The sequence below is a fragment of the Mycteria americana genome, unplaced genomic scaffold (assembly GCF_035582795.1).
Source record: "Mycteria americana isolate JAX WOST 10 ecotype Jacksonville Zoo and Gardens unplaced genomic scaffold, USCA_MyAme_1.0 Scaffold_37, whole genome shotgun sequence".
NCBI lineage: Eukaryota > Metazoa > Chordata > Aves > Ciconiiformes > Ciconiidae > Mycteria > Mycteria americana.
The window spans coordinates 1,896,191-1,921,561 of NW_027445624.1; the positions used below are offsets into that span (position 1 = coordinate 1,896,191).

At 50.7% G+C, this 25,371-nt stretch overlaps 1 protein-coding gene across 1 annotated transcript; it reads right to left on the bottom strand.

Moving 5' to 3' along the window:
• Positions 1-22,260: 22,260 nt before the first annotated feature.
• Positions 22,261-24,305, bottom strand: LOC142403507 (olfactory receptor 6B1-like). The gene is made up of 3 exons (XM_075489764.1): positions 24,270-24,305; positions 24,155-24,163; positions 22,261-23,238 (listed from the first exon to the last, which is right to left on the bottom strand). The coding sequence occupies exons 1-3, from the start codon at positions 24,303-24,305 to the stop codon at positions 22,261-22,263; spliced, it is 1,023 nt and encodes a 340-aa protein (XP_075345879.1).
• Between the last annotated feature and the right edge of the window lie 1,066 nt (positions 24,306-25,371).

Here is a 25,371-nt window from a genome sequence, read left to right on the forward strand (position 1 = left end):
CTCCCCTCGCTGCCTCACGATATGGAGAGGGAAGGTGATAACAATGTCCACAGTGTGGATGGACCAAAGGCTGCCCATCCGCAAAGACTGTCTCTGCAGCACCCTGTCCTTCCTGCAGTTTGTCTTGCAAGCCCCACAGCCCTGCAGAGTTTCTGCAGTCACCAAACATTTCTCTGGACAAGATGTCATTGCGCAGCCTCGTTTCTCTGGCCTTGGAGACTGCGGGGCAGTCTGTGGGCACCTCATTTCCTTGTTACATTAACATCTGCCAAGCACTCCAGCATGTGAAGCAGAGGGGGGGCCCTGGGGCCCTGGTACCATGTTTACCTGTAACGAGTCTGTGCTCAGCCCCGGTGCCTCAGCTCAGATGCTGCAGCGCAAACGCGCACAGGCGGGAGGAGCTGGGGAACAGACAGGAGGAGCTGGAGCCTCCCAGCACTGTGATGGTTTTGGATGAAATTAGATGTGGTGGGACAGCTTGCTCACTTGGGGTGCTGCAGTGGAGGGATAGAGGCTCTGCAGAAGAGAGTGGCCGGGAAGGTGAGGATGGGGGATGTACCCAGTGTGAAGGGCCAGCTCAGATGTCTGGAGGTCTTGCAGGATGCTTAGCTTCTGTCACTGAGGATTAGAGAGGCCAGTAAGGGTGACATCGTGTTGGCAGTTATGAACCATGCAGTGAGGGTGAGGAATCAGGAAAAGTCTTCTGGCAGCAGCCCAAGGAAGTCTGCAGGGCAATGAGCCAGTTCCTGTGGGGGACTGTAATTGCCCTGGCATTCACGGACCAGGCAAAACAAGGTGCAAACAGTCTGCAGCACCGCGGGACACCTTCTTCATACAGCTGCCCAGTGGGCCAACAAAGGCCCTGGGTGCTCACCTGGATCCGGTACTGGCAACCAAGGACGAGCTGCTCAGGGATGTGATAATCACGATAAACAACTCCTCACACACACACAGAGACTGGAAATGGGAATGAAAGGAATGATGTAGGGACAATACTGTCTGAGAGGTGTTGCCATTAGATGACAACAGTTAGAAAGGAGAGAAAAAGTATTGTTCTAACAACTTCATGGCAGACTATAATACTGAGAAATTATAAGTGTCTTGTCAAGGAAGAATGAAGGAAAGGAGTAACATGAAAGAAATAGAGTTTAGCATCATGACGAAGAGGAAGACCTTATTTTAGAGCATGTTAGTGCTGCTGTTGTTAGTGAGAGTAGAAATAAGGCAAATCCCAGGGTGGGTTGTCCCCAGCTGGCAGCTCAGCCCCCACGCAGCTGCTGGCTCAGTGCCCCTGAGCTGGAGGGGGGAGAGCATTGGAAGGGCAAAGTGAGAAAGAGTCGTGGGTGAAGAGAAAGGCAGTTTAATAAGTGATGCAAAGGTGCGTGCGCAAGCAAAAGGGAGTAAGGAATTGCTATCAGTTTGTTTTGAATGCTCTGCCTTTGGAGAGGGGAGTGAATGGGCTCCTCTTTTGCTGGAGCCATAGAAGGGTTTGGGTTGTAAGGGAGCTGCAAGGTCCTGTAGTTGCAAGCCCCCTGTCACGGGCAGGGAAAGGGGAAGGCGTCCCTGGGTGGGCTCAAACCACCAGCCTTTCGGTTAACAGCCGAACGCGCTAACCAATTGCGCCACAGAGACTCCCAAAGTGAGCTATGGAGTGCTTCCCATCGGCAGGCAGATGCTTGGCCTTTTCTGGGGAAGCAGAGCTTCGTCACCCACAGTGGGGACTTGGGAAGAGAAACACCAGAACCTGGAGTGTCCAGAGTGTCCACCCTTCATCCTTCTTTCCCTGAGCACCGGACCTTCCCTCCCATGGCATTTCTGGTAGCAGTCCTCTCTCATTCCCTGCCCTCTGCACACCATCCATCTGCAATACAAAGCTGGCCACCAAAGCAACTCCTCCTGCAGCCTTGCACAAGCGCTTACACCTCAAAGAGCACAGAGGTGCCTCGGCGAGGTCCTCCCCTCACCAAGATGCACTTCCTCAACTGGTGTTTTTACGATGCACGAATGGTGACTGCAGAAACGTGGTCATCCCCTGAGGATGAGAGGGAAAGCCTGGAGAGCTTCTTAGCTTCTCGGGTAGTGATCAGGCAGTGATTGGCAGTGCGTACGGATGCGAGAGAGGGTGTAGGGAACTCGTCAAGAAGCAAGGCGATGGTTGAGGGCTGTAGCAAATCCTTCCAACCTTGTGTGAGCCCAGCAATGGAAAGCCACTGATGTCTGTGGGTGGAGGAGGAATAGGTCTGCCCTGGGAATGTGGCTGAAGGCCCCTGCACAAAGGAGAGGTTCCCATCCTGTGTGCATGCCTCAGCCTGGGAGATGGAGAATGCCCTCTGCTGTGGGGTGGCTAGACAGTGCTCAACATGCCCCATGAGCTGACCTTCCTCTCTTCCTCTCCTTCACTCCCCACCCTTGGATGCACCTCAGGAAGCTTTTCACTCCTGTAGAGGCCGGTTCATTCTTGCAGTACCTGCAGTTCAGGAACTTGGCACCAGAGGGCTCATTAACATGCAAAATGCCATGCCAAGCCAAGTCTCCCTGCATAATTCTCCCGAATGCTTCAAGTCTCATGGGGCTGAGTTGAGAGACTCCAGGAGTGCAGCCAAACTGAGAAGATTTCAGGAATAAATATCAATACAACAGGATGTCTTCTTTCACCAGTTTTCTTCACTTTTCTGCTTACACAACAAGTGATATCAGCCTTCCCCAATTCCTATTCATCTCCTGATGCGTCTCCTGATGAAGTCTGAACATGTCGGAAAAGTAAGATCCTTTCTGTACAACACTGTGCGCGCAAACTCTGTCCCCCCCACCTGCCACACACCCTGCCATTTCTATCATCAGCCACCTGGGACTTGCATCATGCTCTCTCAAATCCAAGCTTCTCCCACCATAGCCTGCAGCTGAAGGTGCATTTGCACCAGTTCCCACCTGCTGTAGTTGGAGAACCAGCTGCGCAGTCACAGAAGGATGGTTCTTACCTGCCAAGAAAGGAATAGTTTAATAAAAAATAAAAGACATTCCTCAGCTGCCTATGAACTCCAAGTTGCCTCCACTGAAGTCCACTTTCCACAGTGGGTAACCTTAGTGGAAAACCTTCAGCGAGATACATAGGAAGGGACAGGTAGGAACATAATTCAGGATTTGGCTGAAGGCAGCATCAGGCAGACTGCAGAGAGTTGAGAAGGGGCCCTTGAAGGAGTACATGTGGAAAGATGTGACAGGGTAGTGAGAGTCGATGCAGAGGAAGATCAATATTTCTTCTCCTGAACGTAGTATGCGGGCTGGAAATTTCCATGTTGGCACCATGGCATCACGTCACCCACATTAACTGTGGTGATTTCCGTGTATGGGGCTTTATTTATCAAAGACCCCAGGCATGGGTCAGTGACTTGAGGCACCACAGCTGTGAGCTGCAACTGCCTTGGGCAGAACTTGTCCTGAGACCAAAGCTCTCCCTCCCTGCTTGGTAATGGCACTAACCAGCCATGTGTCAGACAAACGTGGGCACCAAACGAGCTCCACCCACCCGAGCCTTGCACAAGACTTGGATTCAGGGAGGACAGATGTGCCTGAGGGAGGCCTTCCCCTCACCTAGAAGCCTTTCCCAGATTGGTGCTTTGGGATCCATGAATGCTGAATGGAGAGACATGGCCATTTCTGGAAGGGGGGATGGAAAGCCCTGCTGGGAAACCTGGCTGCTGCCTGGTGTGGGTCCAGGGAATCACCCTCCAAGGATGCACATGTTGCTCAGGAAGCTGTCCCAAACCAGAGACTAACTGCAAGAGCAAGGGCTACTTGTCACCCATGGACCCAACCTTTCCTTTTTGCTCTTCCCAGGGAGTTCTCAATCCAGAACTTTGGCTTTCCGCATTGGTCTCCAATGGTGATTTATTTTTATTGTTGATGGTATCACCTATCCATCTGGAAGTTGCATTTAGGCGTCTTGCTCATCCTGTGGGACTCAGCATGTAGACCTAAGACATCGTAACAGCTTTTTGCAGAATCACAGAACCACAGAATTACAGAATGACCTTTGGGACCTTTGGAGATCACCTGGTCCAACCCCCTGCTCAAGTAGGGCCACGTGGAGTGCTTACCCAGGACCATGTCCAAGTGACTTTTAACTATCTCCAAGGGTGGAGACACCTCACTGGGAAACCTCTGCCAGTGCTTGCTCACTCTCACAGTGAAAGAAATGTTCCGTGATGTTCACAGGGACCCTCCTATGTTTCAGTGAGTGCCCATTGCCTCTTGTCCTGTCACTGGGCACCTCTGAAAGAGCCTGGCTCCATCCTCTTTGAACCTTCCCTTCAGCTATTTATATATTTTGATTAGATGCCCCTTGAGCCTTCTCTTCCCCAGGCTGGATAGTCCCAGCTCCCTCAGCTTCTCCTACAGAGATGCTCCAGTCTCTTCATCATCTTTGTGGCCCTTCATTGGCCTCTCTCCAGTGTGTCCATGTCTCTCCTGTACAGAGGAGCCAAGAACTGGACCCACTACTCCAGCTGTGGCCTCATCAGCGCTGAATAAAGGGGAAAGATCACCTCCCCCCAGCTGCTGGCAATATTTGTCAATACAGCCCAGCATACCGTTTGCTTTGTTTCCCACAAGGGCATGTTGCTGGCTCGTGTTCAACTTGGTGTCCACCAGAAGCCCCAGGGCTTTTTCTGCCAAGCTCCTTTCCAGCTGGGAGACCCCCAGCATAGGCTGGTGCATGGGCTTGTTCCTCCCCAGGGGCAGGACTTGGCAGTTCCCCTTGTTGAACTTCATGAGGTTCCTGTCAGCCCATTTCTCCAGCCTGTCCAGGTCCCTCTGGATGGCAACGCAACCCTCTGGTGTATCAGCCACTCCTCCCAGTTTGGTATCCAGGATTAGCTGCTCCATCGTGTTCCCAGGGATTGAGATGAGGCTGACGGGCCTGTAAGTTCCAAGTTTGGCTGCATCATTGGTGCCTACTTGGAAGAGCAGCAGAGAGTAACAGTCCAAGGGCTGGAGTAGCTTCAGCAGCCTCTCAGCAATGCAGCTTTTGATCAAGGACAGCAGAAGGAGTTTTTTAGAAGCTACCAGAGGTTGCTAGCAGCTGGTTGGGAGTCAAGGAATCCTGTGGCTCTCCTTATCTAGCATCCTGAGCTTCCTCAGAGGGTACCCAGGATTCCCCTGAGGATCTTAGACAAAGCCCACATTCCAAAACATTTTCAGCACACTGTTGGGCAAAGCCCTGAGGAACGTGGTGGGCATTCCATGCTCATCCTGATGTGACTGGAAGGTTGTCTAGGACCTCCAAGGTCCCTTCTGATCTGAATGTTTTGGTGTTTCTCTCACTACTGACGATAGCGCCTGGGATGCTTGGAGTCATGAATTCCTCCTCTGCATGTGGGTTAGCACCAAGCATGGCACCCCCAGCACCAGCCTCTCCTAGTGGTGTGATGTTGCTTCTTGGGCCTGAAACGTTTTGAGTTCAAAGTTTAACTGTGAATGGCTACTTGTTCAGATTGGGCCCTGCACACAGCCTGCGACATCTGTGCATGACATCATGGTGACAAGGGAGAGCGACACCTGCAGAAAGCCATGGCAGGAGGGTGTGATATTCTCACGGCCCTGAAGTCCTTTGCAGATGCAAGAGAAGCCAGCAGGGTTGGAAGAGCCTTAAACACCTCAGGCATGCGTTTGTAAGGTCGGCTTTCTCACTATGGGAGGCTGAGAGAGCTGGATTTGTTCAGTCAGGAGAAAAGGTGGCTTTGGGGAGACCAAGGAACAGCATTCCCACACCTTCCAGGAGGCAACCCAAAGAGTCAGGCTCTTCACTGCAGTTCATGATGGGAGGATGAGGGCCAATGAGCAAGGAGAAGGCTTCCCAGAGAGCTGGGGCCATCTCCATCTTTGGAGGTTTTCAGGCCCCAAATTTAAAAAGTGCTGTGCAAGCTGTTGTGACCTGATAGCTGGCCCTCCTGGGAGCAGAAGATTGGGCTAGCGACCGCCCGAGGTCCCTTCCCGCCTGAAGGATTCTGTGTTTCCATCTGCTACAGGGCTCTTCCCTTGATGGTGGTAGGCAAAGCACTCAGGTTCCCCGTGACCATGGAAATAAGTCAGACCTAAGGATGGCCAGATCAACTGCAGCTTTGTGTCCCAGTCCAGTCGGTCTTTCTCAGGTGAAGGGCTGCTTGGCAGATGACACCCCCAAACAGCCATGACCGTATCCTTGGCTTCACCTTGTCTTTTCTTTTTCCCTCTTTTGCCCCTCTCAAGGTCTTCCCTTTGATCATGCTCATGCCCTCCCATACCAACAGCCCACCTGGGTTTACCGTTTCCTCATTGGCCCTGGTGTTGCCTGCTTTGTACCCTCACTTGGTGTTTCTGGGATGGTCACCATGGTAATAGTTACCTCAGTGTCCAATTTGGTTTAACTGGTATCTCCTCTTCTACTTTTTTATCTGCTGTGTCCTTTAAATTCCTCATGCTGTGATCTTCTTAGAGACACCACGAGTCAGGTGAGCCATCTGCACGCACACACTAACAGCTGACCCAACGGAGCTTCAGTCCAAGTGGACCTTGAGGAACTCAGGGATTTGGCCAATAGAAACCTCAAGAAGTTTTCCAAGGAGAAGGGATCTTCTCCTTCTGAACTCCTGATCTTTTGATTTTCTACATTAGGGGGCAAAACAACCCCGTACATCAAGGCAGGGTTGGACCTGAAGTGGATGAGAGCAACCTTGAGGAGAAGGGCCTGGGCATTATGAGGGATGCCATAGGGGGCAGTGGTGGTAAACATGAATATGGCCATGTGCATATTGGGCTGCACTGAGGGGAGCAAGGCCACCCAGGCAAGGGGCCTTATCACCCCCCACCCCCGACTCATCACTGGTGTGGCCACAAATGGAATAGTGTGTCCCAGTGTGGGGCTCCCTGTTCTGGAGGAGTGGGGAGGAACTGGAGAAGGCCCATAGGAGGTCTGCCAAGATGGGGCTAGGGGCCATGTGTGGAAAGGCTGAGAGGAGGGGACTTCGTTGGCCTCATGAAGTGGAGGCTCAGGGAAGTAGAGTAGTAGCTTGGGAAAGCCTGAGGGTTACTTTCAGAGATGACTGCATGTTTTTTGGTAGTGGGAAAGAGGCTGCTGTCTCTGCCCCCAAGGCCTATGAGGAGACGCATTGCCCTCATGGCACTGAGGCCACATTGCCTCCTTGCACAAGAGGTGTCATACTGTTGTCCTTCACGTGGCATCACACCCCCTCCCCATCCCAGGAAGAGCCCTGAGCCATGTGTGAGGGACAGGCTCTCCCTGCTGAGGGGCTGGGGTCAGGGCTTGGCATTCGGCTTGACAAAACACACCAAGGCTTTACTCCGCACCAGAGCCACCGGCGCTTGGCCTTTGCCTGCCTGGCATCACCGCCTCCAATGTTCTGCTCTAACGAGTCCATGGGGAGGCTGCATTGGCAACGGCCCTCAGTGGGGCTCATTAATACTCCAAGAAACTTCAGCGTTTGCTTCTGACTTTGACTCCTTGAGCAGTTTGTGCAACCTCCTCTCAGCATTGCAGGTCCATGGACTCAGCATCAGCTACACCATGGGGCTCATTAGAAGGCAGAGAGCCCTCAGGTGCCTTGTCTCTTCCCATAATTTTCTTCAAGTCTTCAAGCCTTCTACAGCTAATTGGAGAGGTTTCAGGATGGTAGTTAAAGGGGAAGAGTTCAAGGAGCTTTTAAGAGAAAAGTATTTTTACTCTTTAAGGTCATTTTTATTTATTTTTTTGTTTACAGAAGAAGGAATAGCAGCATTCTGCAAGTGATCTTGATCCAGAGGGTCACCTAAGCAGATACGGGCAGGTATGAAAAGCAGTCCCTTGATGTCAGACACTGTATCAACAACCTTGCTCCTCTCCTCCCCAACCCCACCATTTCTCTCATCAGCCCCCTGCGGGCCACTGGCATCACTTGTCCTCACATCAGCCTTCTCCACTGAAGTCTGCAGCTGGATGTTACAGCTCCTGGGCACCAAGTCCCACCTGCTTTCCTCAGAGAAGTGGCTGCACACAGGCACAGGAGGACTTCTCCTCCTTGCCAAAAAGCAACAGTTACACCTGATGTAATCCAACAAGCTTTAAAACACTCTTCTCCACTGTATGCCAAGTCCAAGCTGCATCGAATGAGGTCCATCTTCCACAAGGGGTATCTGTACGAGAACTGTTTTAGATAGAGAGCTAGGAAAGGACAGATATAAACATAATTAAGGAGTTGACTCCAGAGTTAATTAGACTTCTCAGAGACGGGGCAAGCTTCTAACTCCCTGAAGCTCAAAGCAGCCACAGGATAGTTTGGAGGTGTCTGATGGGACAAAGAGCAAGGGGAGGTGGAAATCTGGAGAGCCATGGGAAGGGCCAGAGTGAGTGGGCTGTGGTGCCTGAAAGCCGTGGGAGGACAGTCCCAGGCAGACCCCTCCTGACCATTCACCATATCCATGGGAACCGGTCACCCAGGTCAGGCATCCTTCCCCAACACATCGCCCCATACCCTCCTCCCCTGAGCCCATGGAGAACCCAGGAACAGCAGCACAGACTTGTAGGGGCATCATGTCCCCCCGTGTAGGGGAAGAGAAGCCCGAAATCTGGACACTGGCATTGAGGAAATCCCTTTTATTACAGACGTGCAACACTGGAGACCACCTGTACCATCATGCCAGAGACACGTACAAAGGTCGCTGGGTCAGACAGACTGCGTTCATGTCTCTGCAGAAGTGAAGCAAATGCAGACATTGCTGGACAACCATGATTATCACAAACCAAATGCCCAAAGCAAAGGAGGTTCCTGAGATGAACAGGAAATCCCTGTGAAGAGACATGGGCAGCTTATTGCTGCTGAAAGACAAGTGGCTGAATCAGCTTCTTCAGTGTGTCTTTGAGCTCCTGGATTCTCATGCTGTAGATGAGGGGGTTCAACGCTGGGGGCACCAGCGAGTACAGAGCAGCCATCACCAGATCCCGTGATTGGGAGGAGGTGGAGGGGGGCTTCAGGTAGGCGAACGTGCCAGTGCTGACAATCAGGGAGACCACAGCCAGGTGAGGGAGGCACGTGGAAAAGGCTTTGTGCCATCCCTGCTCAGAAAGGAACCTCAACACAGCCCTGAAGATCTGCACATAGGACAGCACAATGAAAATAAAGCACCCAAAAGCAAGAGAGACATTATCTACAAGAAGTCCTACTTCCCTGAGGTGGGAGTTGGAGCAGGAGAGCTTGAGGATCTGGGGCAGTTCACAGAAGAAGTGGTCAAGGGCATTGCCTTGGCAGAGCGGTAGTGAAAATGTATTGGCAGTGTGCAGCATGGCATAGAGGAAACCACTGCCCCAGGCAGCTGCTGCCATGTGGACACAAGCTCGGCTGTCCAGGAGGGTCCCGTAATGCAGGGGTTTGCAGATGGCAACGTAGTGGTCATAGGCCATGATGGTGAGAAGAAAATATTGCCCTCCAATCACGAAGAGAAAGAAAAGGACCTGGGCAGCACATCCTCCATAGGAAATAGTCCTGGTGTCCCAGAGGGAATTGGCCATGGATTTGGGGACAGCAGTGGAGATGGAGCCCAAGCCAAGGAGGGAGAGGTTGAGGAGGAAGAAGTACCTGGGGGTGTGGAGGCAGTGGTTGCAGGCTATGGTGGTGATGATGAGGATGCTGCCCAGAAGGGCAGACAGGTAGATGGCTGGGAGGAGCCGGAAATGCAAGAGCTTCTGCTGCCGTGTGTCTGCAAACACCACGAGGAGGAACTGGGGGATAGAGCTGCTGTTGGCCATTTGCTGCCTCAGGGCATGGGACACTGTTCAAGAGGGAAAAGAGAATGAGGAGTTACGAAAGAGTTCTCTGAGAAAATCAAAGGAATTTCTCATGGATCCTCCCCCTGCTACACTCACCCCTTTTGTCTTTTCCTCAAGGCCTTCCTTCAGCTCCGTGCCTGGAGCTCTGGATTTTGCTGGCTGAGTGTGCCATGAGGATGTGTGCCATGTGCATGAGTGTGCCATGTGCCTCTGCTGACTGGCTGCCCAGGAATCAGCCCTGCTCTGCAGTAGTTGGTTCTTAGGAATGGTAGGGGCAGGTGCCAGACCTGAGATGAAGGAGGAGATCACACTCATCTGTTACCCTGAAAAGAAACCAGCCATGGCCAAGAGCAGAGGGATCCACTGCAGACCATTAAATGTCTCACCTCTTCTCAAGGTCTCAGCACCTCACTTCTAGCCAAAACCACACATGGCTCATTTCACCGACCCAACAGCATTTCTTCACTCATAACATCTCTGTACTTCTCCATGGGGCTTTCAGATTACACAAAGGTGCTATGGGGCAGATTGGCATCCTGGAGGGCAGCTCACAGCTTGGAAGGACACCTCAAGGAGATAGCCAAGTGTCCTACTGATGGTATCTCATGAAGGCATGACATCAGCATTGCTGGGCAGCTGCTCTCAGCCTCTGTGCTCTTCAGAGGGAAATGGGCAAGATGCTGGAGAGCTGCCCCAAGGCTCTGCTGGAGCTCTGGCTGCAGAGGAGGTGGCTCATGCCTTGGACCCCACAGCCCTGAGGGCAGAGGCTTTGCTGGGTGGGAGAGGAGGCAAGGGGGCTTGCTCAGAGGAAGGGGTCTGCATTGGAGGGGATGATACGGAGTTTTCTGAATTCTCCCTCCAACACCATTTCTGTTTTCAATTTCTTCTCATTCCCTGATGAAATCCCTGCTGCCTGGAGATCTTCCCCCTGGGAGGTGTTTCCCCATCCCATGTCTTTACCCTGTCAGTGCTCACAGCCCCCATCCCAGCCTTTGTGCATTCATCTTTGCTCTACAGAATCTGAGGAAAATAGGAAGGGTACAGAGAGGGTCCTAATTTATCCAAACTGAGGGAAGTGATTCAGGTGAGTCAAGCCAGGCATGTCTTTGTGGTTTGTAGTCCTGGGGCTAGAAGGGCACTCAGCTCCCTCCCTTGCCTGCCACAACCCCTCAGCAGGTGGGATTCCTCTTGCCTCCCTTCAGCTGTGCACAAAATAGGCACCTGCAGGTGAGCTGCTTGTCTCATCTGCCCTGCTAATTAATGGGGATGGAGGCCAGGAGTGAGCTCTTCAGATGAAACCCCTGGTGACATCTGAGGTGCCAGAGGTGGTGCAAGACAGGTGCAGGTAGCTGCAAGCTCTGATGGAGTAGCTCTTAGAGAGAGGACAGCATCTGGGGGCATCTTCTGGGAGGCTGGTGGAGCATTCCTTTGGCCAACTTAAAGGTACCTAAAGGGTGTCTCCAAAGAGGACGCAGGCTCTCTCTTCTCAAGGAGCCCATGGAGAAGACGAGGGGCAATGGGTACAAGTTGCACCAGGAGAAGTTTCATGTCGACATAAGAAAGACATGTTTTTAGAGTGAGAACAATCAGTCAGTGGTACAACCTCCTCTGGCACGTGGTTGAGTCGCTGTCACTGGAGGTTTTCAAGATGTGATTGGACAGGGTGCTACCTAATCGCACCTAGGGTCCATGAAAGGATGGACCAGATGATCTTTTGCGGTCCCTTCCAACCTGGGCTGTTCTATGATTCCGTGATTCTACCTGAAAGGACAGCAGATGGCCTGTTTAACTGGTAATGGAATCTGTTCCTCTTCATTATGTTCATGGCAGCCTCTTGAAGTATTCAGCTGAGCAAATGCAGTCATGTGCCATAGGGAGAGCTCCATCTCTCTCCTTATGTTCTCCAGCAGCTGTACTTTCTAGAACTCCATTGACTGTGACGGCACTTGTCTCATGGACATCCCTACAATGCCAAAGCTAATTCATGGCAACTTGTCCTGGTTTCAGCTGGGATAGAGTTAATTTTCTTCCTAGTAGCTGGTATAGTGCTGTGCTTTGGATTTTAGTATGAGAATAATATTGATAACACGCTGATGTTTTGGCTGTCGCTAAGTGGTGTTTACATTGGTCAAGGACTTTTATTTTTTTCCCCCCACCTTCAGCTCCCCATGCTCTGCCAGGTGCCCAAGAAATGGGAGGGGGCACAGCCAGGATAGTTGATCCAAACTGACCAAAGGGCTATTCCATACCATATGATGTCATGCCCAGTATATAAACTGGGCGGAGTTGGCTGGGGGGTAGTGATCACTGCTTGGGGACTGGCTGGGCATCGGTCGGCGGGTGGTGAGCGGTTGTATCATTTTTTTTAAACCCCCCCCCCGCCTTTTTTCCCTCCCTTGGGGTTTGTTCCTCTCTCTCTCTCTCGTTGTTTTCCTTCTCATTATAATTCATTATTATTATTACTATTATTTTGTTCCAATTATTAAACTGTTCTTATCTCAACCCACGAGTTTTCTTACTTTTGCTCTTCCGATTCTGTCCCCCATCCCACCGGGGGGGAAGTGAGCGAGCGGCTGCGTGGTGCTTAGCTGCCGGCTGGGGCTAAACCACGACAGTCCTTTTTGGCGCCCAACGTGGGGCTCGAAGGGTTTGAGATAATAACAGATTAACCAGAGCGTATTAAGGAATTTAGATCTGTTAGTGGTTGTGGGACGTGATATTGATCCATCTGTTCCTAGCATCGGTTTACCTGATCTGCACCATGCTCATTTCTTTGCCGTACATGTTAAAGATCAGTGTTGGTTTTTGCAGTTTGCTGTGCTCTGCTTTAATTGGTGATGTTTTGCCTGTGAGATTTGTTATTAAAACAGTGACCTTGTGTTTATTTTGGTATCTAAGTGCTGTACTGAAACCGTTATTGTATGTCGGGTATCATCTTATGGAGACAATTCGCAATTATACTTCTTCCTCTGAGAGGTTTTTTTATGGAGGAAATGTAGAATTGTACCTTCACTACTTGCTTCTACAATGCTTCCTCCTTCATTACAGTAACTTTTCAGTATTTTGAACTACCTTGGGTAGTTAAGATACTTGTATTGGTATTGCTTGGGAATATTGTTTCGATCTTGTCCAGGGTTAGTACGCAATTTAAGAATATCATCCAGAGGTCTGCCCCAAGGCTGGATAGTTATGAGTGGCAGGGTGTGTGGGATAGCATGGGCAAATGCCTAGGACGGTGGGCACCTCCAGTGTTTTGGAACTTCACCCCTGAACAAGTGGTAGAAACTGCTGAAGGAGATGGTGAATCGAGCCAATTTGCAGACGTAAAAGCCATTCAGCTGGCTTTAGACATTGCTGAACGAGAAAAGTGGCCAGTGCTCTATCTCTATACTGACTCATGGATGGTGGCAAATGCCCTGTGGGGGTGGTTACAGCAATGGAAGCAGAACAATTGGTAGCGCAGAGGTAAACCCATCTGGGCTGCAGCACTGTGGCAAGATATTGCTGCCCGAGTAGAGAACCTGGTTGTAAAAGTACGTCACATAGATGCTCACGTCCCCAAGAGTCGGGCCACTGAGGAACATCAAAACAACCAGCAGGTGGATCAGGCTGCTCAGATTGAAGTGGCTCAGATGGATCTGGACTGGCAACAGAAGGGTGAATTATTTATAGCTCTGTGGGCCCATGACACCTCAGGCCATCAAGGAAGAGATGCAACATATAGATGGGCTCGTGATCGAGGGGTGGACTTGACCATGGCCACTATTGCACAGGTTATCCATGAATGTGAAACATGCGCTGCAGTTAAACAAGCCAAGCGGTTAAAGCCTCTGTGGTATGGAGGGCGATGGCTGAAATATAAATATGGGGAGGCCTGGTAGATCGATTATATCACGCTCCCACAAACCTGCCAAGGCAAGCGCTATGTGCTCACCATGGTGGAAGCAACCACCGGATGGCTGGAAACATATCCTGTGCCCCATGCCACTGCCCAGAACACTATCTTGGGCCTTGAAAAACAAGTCCTATGGCGACATGGCACCCCAGAGAGAATTGAGTCAGACAACGGGACTCATTTCCGAAACAACCTCATAGACAGCTGGGCCAAAGAGCATGGCATTGAGTGGGTATATCACATCCCCTATCATGCACCAACCTCTGGGAAAATTGAACGATACAATGGACTGTTAAAAACTACACTGAGAGCAATGCGTGGTGGGACGTTCAAACATTGGGATACACACTTAGCAAAGGCCACCTGGTTAGTTAACACTAGAGGATCTGTCAATCGAGCTGGCCCTGCCCAATCAAAACTTTTACGCACTGTAGAAGGGGATAAGGTCCCTGTAGTGCACATAAAAAACATGCTGGGGAAGACAGTCTGGGTTACTCCTGCCTCGGGCAAAGGCAAGCCCATTCGTGGGATTGCTTTTGCTCAAGGACCCGGGTGCACTTGGTGGGTAATGCGAAAGGATAGGGAAGTCAGATGTGTACCTCAAGGGGATTTGATTTTGGGTGAGAATAGCCAATGAACTAAATGGTATGATGTTAACTGCTATATAATACTGTGTGCCATCACTTTTATGGTTACTATACACCATATCAATGGTATTTCAGTAAGGATCACCCAGATTAGTGAAGAATGAACTTCGATGAAAGCAAGCAACGTGCAATGGTGATGGAACCAGAACTGGTTTCAGCATGCAACAACCCAACACCACACAGCATCTCTTCTGCCATGAAGGACTATTATGACAGATGGAGCCCAAAGTCATGGACTAAATGAACTTAATAAACATTTTAGAAGGATGGACCATAGACCAAGGGAATGATAATTGTGTGTACATATATAGATATACATACCAAGAGACAGGAAAAGTGGTGGTGATTAATTGTATTAGAAAAGGTAGAACCTGGGCATGACATAAATGGTATAGAATAAGGGGTGGATACTGTCCTGGTTTCGGCTGGGATAGTTAGTTTTCTTTCTAGTAGCCGGTATAGTGCTGTGCTTTGGATTTTAGTATAAGAATAATATTGATAACACGCTGATGTTTTGGCTGTTGCTAAGCGGTGTTTACATTGGTCAAGGATTCTTTCCCCTTCAGCTCCCCATGCTCTGCCAGGTGCCCAAGAAATGGGAGGGGGCACAGCCAGGATAGTTGATCCAAACTGACCAAAGGGCTATTCCATACCATATGATGTCATGCCCAGTATATAAACTGGGGGGAGTTGGCCGGGGGGTAGCGATCATTGCTCGGGGACTGGCTGGGTGTCGGTCGGCGGGTGGTGAGCGGTTGTAATTTTCTTTTATATATATATATATTTTTTTTTTTCCCCCCTCTTTTTTTTCCCTCCCTTGGGTTTTGTTCCTCTCTCTCTCTCTCATTGTTTTTTTTCCCTCTCATTATAATTCATTATTATTATTACTATTATTTTGTTCCAATTATTAAACTGTTCTTATCTCAACCCACGAGTTTTCTTACTTTTGCTCTTTCGATTCTCTCCCCCATCCCATCGGGGGGGGAGTGAGCGAGCGGCTGCGTGGTGCTTGGCTGCCGGCTGGGGCTAAACCACGACACTGTTGCTTTTTGGCAAGGAGGAGAAGTCCTCCTGTGCCTGTGTGCAGCCACTTCTCTGAGGAAAGCAGGTGGGAATTGGTGCCCAGGAGCTGTAACATCCAGCTGCAGACTTCAGTGGAGAAGGCTGATGTGAGGACAAGTGATGCCAGTGGCCCGCAGGGGGCTGATGAGAGAAATGGTGGGGTTGGGGAGGAGAGGAGCAAGGTTGTTGATACAGTGTCTGACATCAAGGGACTGCTTTTCATACCTGCCCGTATCTGCTTAGGTGACCCTCTGGATCAAGATCACTTGGACAATGCTGCTATTCCTTCTTCTGTAAACAAAAAAATAAATAAAAATGACCTTAAAGAGTAAAAATATTTTTCTCTTAAAAGCTCCTTGAACTCTTCCTCTTTAACTACCATCCTGAAACCTCTCCAATTAGCTGTAGAAGGCTTGAAGACTTGAAGAAAATTATGGGAAGAGACAAGGCACCTGAGGGCTCTCTGCCTTCTAATGAGCCCCATGGTGTAGCTGATGCCGAGTCCATGGACCTGCAATGCTGAGAGGAGGTTGCACAAACTGCTCAAGGAGTCAAAGTCAGAAGCAAACGCTGAAGTTTCTTGGAGTATTAATGAGCCCCACTGAGGGCCGTTGCCAATGCAGCCTCCCCGTGGACTCGTTAGAGCAGAACATTGGAGGCGGTGATGCCAGGCAGGCAAAGGCCAAGTGCCGGTGGCCCTGGTGCGGAGTAAAGCCTTGGTGTGCTTTGTCAAGCCGAATGCCAAGCCCTGACCCCAGCCCCTCAGCAGGGAGAGCCTGTCCCTCACACATGGCTCAGGGCTCTTCCTGGGATGGGGAGGGGGTGTGATGCCAAGTGAAGGACAACAGTATGACACCTCTTGTGCAAGGAGGCAATGTGGCCTCAGTGCCATGAGGGCAATGCGTCTCCTCATTCGCCTTGGGGGCAGAGACAGCAGCCATAGCCAAGGGGGACAAAGACCTCAGTTCTCTCAGGGCCTTTCAGCCTTGCCAGCACCCTTGGCCATCTCCACCATAGGCTGTCCTACACTGTCCTGTGCCTGCGCCTCTTTCCCTGCAGGCTGTAGACATCCAACACACTTCCCCACCTTGCTCTCCCCCCGCCATGTCCCTACCTTTACTGACGTCCCTCCATCCTCACTGGCTGCTCCTTCAAACACAACATCATGGGCTAACCCAGACTCCCTCTCAGTGACCTGTTGGGCCAAAGCGCTACCCTTCCAGAGACATTTCTGTCTCCTCACGTCCATCTGGACATCCACAACTGCACTTTCTTGTGCTTTTCCTTTCTCACGCTCTTTCCCACTACCAAAAAACATGCAATCACCTCTGAAAGTAACCCTCAAGCTTTCCCAAGCTACTACTCTACTTCCCTGAGCCTCCACTTCATGGGGCCAAGGAAGTCCCCACCTCTCAGCCTTTCCACACATGGCCCCTAGCCCCATCTTGGCAGACCTCCTATGGGCCTTCTCCAGTTCCTCCCCACTCCTCCAGAACAGGGAGCCCCACACTGGGACACACTATTCCATTTGTGGCCACACCAGTGATGAGTCGGTGGTGGGGGGTGATAAGGCCCCTTGCCTGGGTGGCCTTGCTCCCCTCAGTGCAGCCCAATATGCACATGGCCATATTCATGTTTAGCACCACTGCCCCCTATGGCATCCCTCATAATGCCCAGGCCCTTCTCCTCAAGGTTGCTCTCATCCACTTCAGGACCATCCCTGCCTTGATGTACGGGGTTGTTTTGCCCCCTAATGTAGAAAATCAAAAGATCAGGAGTTCAGAAGGAGAAGATCCCTTCTCCTTGGAAAACTTCTTGAGGTTTCTATTGGCCAAACCCCTGAATTCCTCAAGGTCCACTTGGACTGAAGCTCCATTGTGTCAGCTGTTAGTGTGTGCGTGCAGATGGCTCACCTGACTCGTGGTGTCTCTAAGAAGATCACAGCATGAGGAATTTAAAGGACACAACAGATAAAAAAGTAGAAGAGGAGATACCAGTTAAACCAAATGGGACACTGAGGTAGCTATTACCATGGTGACCATCCCAGAAACACCAAGTGAGGGTACAAAGCAGGCAAAACCAGGGCCAATGAGGAAAGGGTAAACTGAGGTGGGCTGTTGGTATGGGAGGCCATGAGCATGATCAAAGGGAAGACCTTGAGAGGGGCAAAAGAGGTGAAAAGAAAAGACAAGGTGAAGCCAAGGATACGGTCATGGCTGTTTGGGGGGTGTCATCTGCCAAGCAGCCCTTCACCTGAGAAAGACCGACTGGACTGGGACACAAAGCTGCAGTTGATCTGGCCATCCTTAGGTCTGACTTATTTCCATGGTCATGGGGAACCTGAGTGCTTTGCCTACCACCATCAAGGGAAGAGCCCTGTAGCAGATGGAAACACAGAATCCTTCAGGTGGGAAGGGACCTCGGGAGGTCGCTAGCCCAATCTTCTGCTCCCAGGAGGGCCAGCTATCAGGTCACACCAGCTTGCACAGCACTTTTTACATTTGGGGCCTGAAAACCTCCAAAGATGGAGATGGCCCCAGCTCTCTGGGAAGCCTTCTCCTTGCTCATTGGCCCTCATCCTCCCATCATGAACTGCAGTGAAGAGCCTGACTCTTTGGGTTGCCTCCTGGAAGGTGTGGGAATGCTGTTCCTTGGTCTCCCCAAAGCCACCTTTTCTCCTGACTGAACAAATCCAGCTCTCTCAGCCTCCCATAGTGAGAAAGCCGACCTTACAAACGCATGCCTGAGGTGTTTAAGGCTCTTCCAACCCTGCTGGCTTCTCTTGCATCTGCAAAGGACTTCAGGGCCATGAGAATATCACACCCTCCTGCCATGGCTTTCTGCAGGTGTCGCTCTCCCTTGTCACCATGATATCATGCACAGATGTCGCAGGCTGTGTGCAGGGCCCAATCTGAACAAGTAGCCATTCACAGTTAAACTTTGAACTCAAAACGTTTCAGGCCCAAGAAGCAACATCACACCACTAGGAGAGGCTGGTGCTGGGCGTGCCACGCTTGGTGCTAACCCACATGCAGAGGAGGAATTCATGACTCCAAGCATCCCAGGCGCTATCGTCAGTAGTGAGAGAAACACCAAAACATTCAGATCAGAAGGGACCTTGGAGGTCCTAGACAACCTTCCACTCACATCAGGATGAGCATGGAATGCCCACCAAGTTCCTCAGGGCTTTGCCCAACAGTGTGCTGAAAATGTTTTGGAATGGGGGCTTTGTCTAAGATCCTCAGGGGAATCCTGGGTACCCTCTGAGGAAGCTCAGGGTGCTACATAAGGAGAGCAACAGGATTCCTTGACTCCCAACCAGCTGCTAGCAACCTCTGGTAGCTTCTAAAAAACTCCTTCTGCTGTCCTTGATCAAAAGCTGCATTGCTGAGAGGCTGCTGAAGCTACTCCAGCCCTTGGACTGTTACTCCCTGCTGCTCTTCCACGTAGGCACCAATGATGCAGCCAAACTTGGAACTTACAGACCTGTCAGCCTCATCTCAATTCTTGGGAACACGATGGAGCAGCTAATCCTGAAAACCTTTCCCAGGCAAATGAACAGCAAGAAAATCATCAGGCATAGTCAGCATGAATTCACCAAGGGGAAGTCATGCTTCACTCACCTGATAACCTTCTCCAGTCAAATGATTGCCTTTGTAGACAAGGGGAGAGCAGTGGTTATTGTCTGCCTTTGCTTCTGCCAGGCTTTTGGCACGGTCTGCCATAAGATGCTGATGGCAGAAGCTGTTGAAGTGTGGGCTGGATGATCATTGTGAGGTGGGTTGAAAATTGACTGACCATCTGAGCCCCAAGAGCAGTGATCAGTGAAAAAATATCTAGTTGCAGACCAGTAACTCGCGGTGTACCCCAGGGGTTCAAGAGACAACAGGCACAAACTGAATCACAGGAGGTTCCCTCTGAACATCAGGAAACACATTCTCCCTGTGCCGGTGACCGAACACTGCAACAGGTTGCCCAGGGAGGCTGGGAGTCTCCAGCGTTGGAGATATTCAAAAGTCATCTGAACATGGTCCTGGGTAAGTGGCTCTAGGCGGCCCTGCTTGAGCAGGGAGGTTGGACCAGGTGATCTCCAGAGGTCCCTTCCAACCTCAACCATTCTGTGATTCTTGAAGTCACACACTGCTGGGACATCAAGATTGCCCTCGACCCCCAGCCAGGCAGGGCTGTCACCACAGTCACTGCAATGAGTCTGGGAACCCAAAAAGCACCATGGATGAGAGGTGTGGGGTGCACACCACCACCCCCAGCTCTGTGAGCAGGCCCTCTGCAGTCAGAGCAGCTGCCAATGATTGAAGTGGGACTCACTGCTGCTCGCAGGGTCGGGGGTCTCTGGGGGCTGCAGCCACTGGTACTGCCAGCCAGGAACCCCAAGACACAGGGCTGAGTCTTGGTTCCCTACGCTGCAGCTCACGGTGCCTCACCTGCTGTGGCACCATCCTCTCTCAGGAGCACCGCCAGGTACATTACTCCCTCTCCCGGTATAAAGGGGAGCTGCTGGAGGTCTTCTCTGTTGAGTCTTTTTGCCCATTAAGGTAATGGGTAAGCCATCTCCCTGTCTTGATGTCAACCCACGAGCTTTTTTGTCTTATTTTGTCCCCCTGTTCTGAGAAGGGGACGTGGGAGAGTGGCTTGGTGGGCGTTAACCCACCACAATTACTCAGCTCCACAACCAGAGCACATCTCATGCAAGCAAAGACACTGTTCTTTGCCAGCCCCAGTCTCAGCAACAGGCTGCAGGCACTCCCTGCAGACCCACACCTGGGGAGCTACATCTTGCCTCTGCAGCTGTGTCTGAGTTTTGCCTTCTGCTGTGCCTGGGGTAGTTACTCCAGTCAGTTCTGGAGACCACGCCCTGCAATGCGTCACCATAAATGCTGTTGAGTTCAATGCTGTCTGCAGCAAAGTTTCCACCCCTCCCCGCCCCTCAGCCTTCCATCTGCACAAACTGCTGCTTCTGCCAAGAGCTGTTCCCAGCAAAAGTAGCAGCTGAGCCCAGAAGCACTGCCCAACTGCAAGTGCCAAGAGCAAAGCCCAGCCCAAGTGGTGTTCTGGGCCCCCTGCATGGGCCCTGCCCAACAGTCTGCCCTGCTAGCTCTTGCGTCCTTGTTTGCAGCCTGTTTGCAGCACTCCCTAAAGCCCTAGTCAAGTAGCAAGTGGAGGCCGAGCACAGCTGTCTAATGCTTCTCTGTATGGCTCCCACTACCACCCCGGTGGGTCCCTTCCCACAAGACTATGAAACTGCCCAAGCAGCCCCTGGATGCTCTTCATTGAGCTCACGAATGTCACTGCTCCCTCGTGCCCCTGTCTCCAGCAGTATCCTCACAGCCCTCACGGTCCTTTTGTTTCAGCCCCTGGCTCTTCTGATTTACAGCTTGCCTTTTGTCTTAGGTCTTGGTTATAGTGGTGACTCAGAGGTCTCTGGATGGAGGGAAAACGTGTGACTCAGAGTGGCCCAGCAACAGCCAAGGGGAGTGGTGGCCATGCTGCACGCTACCCAGTAGGTGCTGCCATCCCATGCTGTTACTGCTGGAGAAAGAAGCGTCTGTAGATAAGTGTCCATTTGTGCCTGTGGGGAGCGACACGCTTAACTCAGCGCATGACCCCCCTTTCCTGCCAGAAATCCTAGCTGAATGAAGTGGCAAAGCCTGACCCTCAGCTGCAGGAAGAAAAGCCCAACTGTATTAGCAGCAAAGTAGACCACTCCCCTCCTCATGCCCCTCTCCCCTCCCCTTGTGCAAGACACTGAATGCATTTCCTTGGGGTGCTTCCCATCACCATGATGGAAAGGCAGGAATGGCTTCTGCAAAAGGTCTTGGAGCTGAATGTTGCTGGGTCCATGGGTTCTGATGTCCAAAATAGTAACTAGCCAAACTGTGTTTACCTGCAATAAGGTTTTATTTTTGCTTAAGGCGCTAGAGAGGAGAAAGGCACAGAATTTTTAGGGGGGAAGAAAGCATAACCTCAGGGACACATCCAGACACACATACACATACGACCCCACTGTCCTGGCCAGTTGGCTGGCAGGACACAAGGCACTTGAAGAGCAGGGTGCCTGGAGCAGGCAGGTGGGGACAGGGACAGCTGGTCCTCTCGACCAGCAGGCAGGGAGAGACAGGGTATCAAAGGAGGCAGGCAGGGTATGTGAAGGAAGTGCCAGAGCTCTTGAAGAAGACAGGAAGGGCTCCTCATGCTCACACGGCCCACTACCCCACAGTGATTTAATGAGAGCGGGCCCCATCATGTCAATCCCAACTCCTTTCTGAAATTCAGGGGTTTTGTCTTTTGTTAAGAAGCTTGAGTCTGTAGGGAGTTCTCAGCCTGTGGCCTCTGCCCCATGCACTGTACAGTGCTGGAGGGTTCTGGTTTTGCAGGCCATGGTTGGTCTCTTCCAGTCTCAGTTTCAGGGTTGGTTTGGTTGGTTTTTTTTCCTTTCTTGAGGATCTTCCTTTCTTGGTTATGTTCAAAGCAATCTTCTTCCAGCTCTCAAGGTTACACTTCCTCAGTGAACAGTACCTGACCACCAGTGAGCTGTTCATAGTCCTGGGATGAGGCTTACACTTCACATCATAACAAGAGACACCTGGTCCCCAGCTCTGGTTCACACGACTGCCCATAAGAAGTTGATAAGCCTCACAGGCTAGGACTGGGACCTTGCACAGCTAGCGTATGGCAAATCTAGTGTAAAGCAACAGTTAGCGTAAGACCTGTAGCATGGTACTGCCAATACTGTTTTTGCTGGGCCGTTGGTCAACACCTCTAGAAGGGAATTGGACATCTACTGGTGTGGACACAGTGGGATTGATCAGGGAGGAGGGCCTAGGAGCTGGAAAATGAACTGTCTAGGCAGTGCAGGCCCTAGGAGTGAAAGCTCTCCTCAGGGTCTCCCTGACTTCATGGTTTCTCAGGCTGTAGATCAAAGGATTAGCAAATGGAGTGATGATGGTATAAAAGAGAGAGAAGAGCTTGTTCAGGGGCCTCAGCGTATCAGTATCTGGCAGGACATACACAAAGATGATGGTTCCGTAGTAGAGGGTGATCACAGTGAGGTGGGAGGAGCAGGTGGAGAAGGCTTTGTGCCGGCCAGTGGAGGACGGGATTCTCAGGATGGCCACGATGATGCACATGTAGGAGGTGAGGGTGAGGAGGAAGGGGGGCAGAGTGAACAAAGCAGAAAGCAGCAAGGTCACCAGAGCCATCAGGCTGGTGTCAGAGCAGGACAGTTTTAGCAGTGGGGTGAAATCACAGAAGAAGTGGTCAAGGTCAGTGGGACCACACAAGGTCATGCCTGACATCCAGTAGGTGTTGGCAATGGTGGACAGGAACCCACTGATCCATGACCCAGCTGCCAGACGCAGGCAGGACCTGACCCTCATCAAGGCTGCGTAGTGCAGCGGTCTGCAGATGGCCACGTAGCGGTCCAGCGACATCACAGCCAGGAGACAGCACTCTGCTGCTGTCAGAGAACCAAAGCAATAGTATTGCAGGATGCAGCAGCGGATGGAGATGGCCCTGTCCCCCGACAGGAAGCTGGCCAGCAGCCTGGGCAGGATGGTGGAGCTGTAGCAGACCTCCAGGCAGGACAAGTTGCCCAGGAAGAAGTACATGGGGGTATGAAAGTGCCAGTCAGTCACCACTAGCACAACGATGGAGATGTTTGCAGCCATGGTCATGATGTAGATCATCAGGAAAAGCAGGAAGAGAGGAACCTGCAGCCCAGGGTGATGGCTGAATCCCAGGAGGGTGACTTCTGTGATGCATGAGTGATTCCCCCCCACTGCGTTTTCCATGAAGGATTCTCTGGGGAAGGAAAACACAGCCTGGGAGAAGGTGGAAAGATGGTTAACACAAGTAAACCAGCAACTGGCTCCAGGTGGCCCTGCTTGAGCCGGGGAGTTGGACAAGATGACCTCCAGAGGTCCCCTCCAACCTCAGCCATTCTGTAATTTTGTAAAATAATGCCCCCCCCACCCCCACCCCGTTGTGTCTTTCTGTACTGAAATCTCTTGACCTCTAACATTTTTTCTTTTCTTTTTGTTCAGAAGACCTTCCAGTATTGTAATGTGTCAAACACTATAGCACAATCTTACCTAGTTACTGGATTGGATGATGAAGAAAGCCTCCACCAAATGAACGCTCTAAAATATTCCCTTATTTTTCCTACTTCTGATACTCGTGCTGTGTGTGAGCGACACAGTCCTATAGATAGGAGAATTGCTTTCTCCAGTTTCACTTAAATCGCCTTTTAGTAGGGCCTGTTGCGATAGGACAAGGGGTAATGGTTTTAAACTAAAAGAGGGCAGATTTAGACTAGATATAAAGAAGAAATTCTTTACGATGAGGGTGGTGAAACACTGCAATAGGTTGCCCAGAGAGGTGGTAGATGCCCCATTCCTGGAAACATTCAAGGTCAGGTTGAAGATGGTCCTGCTCACTGCAGGGGGGTTGGACTAGATGACCTTTAAAGGTCCCTTCCAACCCAAACTGTGCTAGGATTCTAAGTGATACTGTGCATCAATGGACTGTTGCGGCGTGCTAGAAACAGCACCCGTGCACACAGATCAAAACACTTTCCCGTATGCACACACCTATTCACACACACATGGTGAGTGTACAGAAACACACGCTGAAACAGAGCACGTCTCTGCTCACACGCCCGGATGTGCATGCATTCACACACAAGAGACACGACAACACAGGCATGCACAGAAATGCACGCACAGAAGTACACCAAACCTCGTAATCCTAGGGAGGCACACAGAAACAGAGACACACACAGATATTTACGCAGACACCCCCCCAAGCCTGCGTGCCACTGCTCCCCATGCCAGCAATCCAGCCATTTCGCTACCTGTCCCCTGCCTCCTCCTTGCTGCTTTGTAGCCATTGCACGTTGGGCTCCGGCGCTCCAGCACGCTCACACAGCCTCTGTACTTTACCCGCTGCAATCACATCAACACCAAGTGCATTGCAATCATCCAAATCTTTGCTAGTCCCTTTTTATAAGCAAAGAACAGTATGAGGTGGATGACGAGGATTCAGGAGGTTTGCAGTAGTAATATTTTTTTCTCTGGAAAGCTATGTTATTCTTGTTTTCTTTTGCAAAATATGCCAACTTAGTGTCAGATCAGGGCATGAACCAGGACTGTGCCAGAAAAGGACCAAGTGGGATTTCCCACTATTGGGTCAGGTTTTGTGACATAAATGTCCAGACATATTTTATACAGAAAGTTTTAGTGTTATACATAAAAATATGTGTTTTCCTAGTTATACTAAGCTCATTCTATAATAATGCCTATTTATATCAATATAGCATAAAAGGTGAACTTCAATTCTGAAATGTTTAATAGAGGAAGAAATCGTTTTTGCTCTCTTTCTTTTACAGGAGAGGGATAGAGACAGAAATATTTTTTCTTCTGCCTGTATCTCTGGATACATATAGCCAGGGAGGTCCACAGAAGTCCTGTATATCTCAGAGGTATTGCCTACACTGTGTAGGTAGGAAAAAAAAATCTAAATATGCTAGTTGTTGCGGTTGGTTTTTTTCCTAGAAATGTGTTTGTAAGCTTCTGTGAAGTTTTCAAACTGTAATATTGATAAATGCTGTCAGCTCCACATCTCAAAATTAATTCAAAGGGCTGATACGAACAAACCCTTCCTCTGGATGAGCAAGAATTCAACTGTCACATATTCTCACGTTCATGTACCAACACGGACAATTTCACAGGCACACCTGGTGACAGCACGACCGAAAAGCCTTCATTTTTCCCTCTTCACATTATCCTTATTAATTTCTCTTAACAGCGCCACAATGTTACCTACCCTGATGATTTCTCTGCAGCTTCTGAGGGCTTTTCAACAAAGGAAAAACTTGTGCAAGAAATTTGGATTTGTGGTTGTTCTACCTGCCAGGCTGTCTGTCCACCATTCTGGTCCCTCACCAGAGGTGACTC

Coding starts and splice junctions, on each gene's coding strand:
- LOC142403507 (XM_075489764.1), bottom strand. CDS start 24,305: ATGGCTACAAAGCAGCAAGGAGGAGGCAGGGGACAG.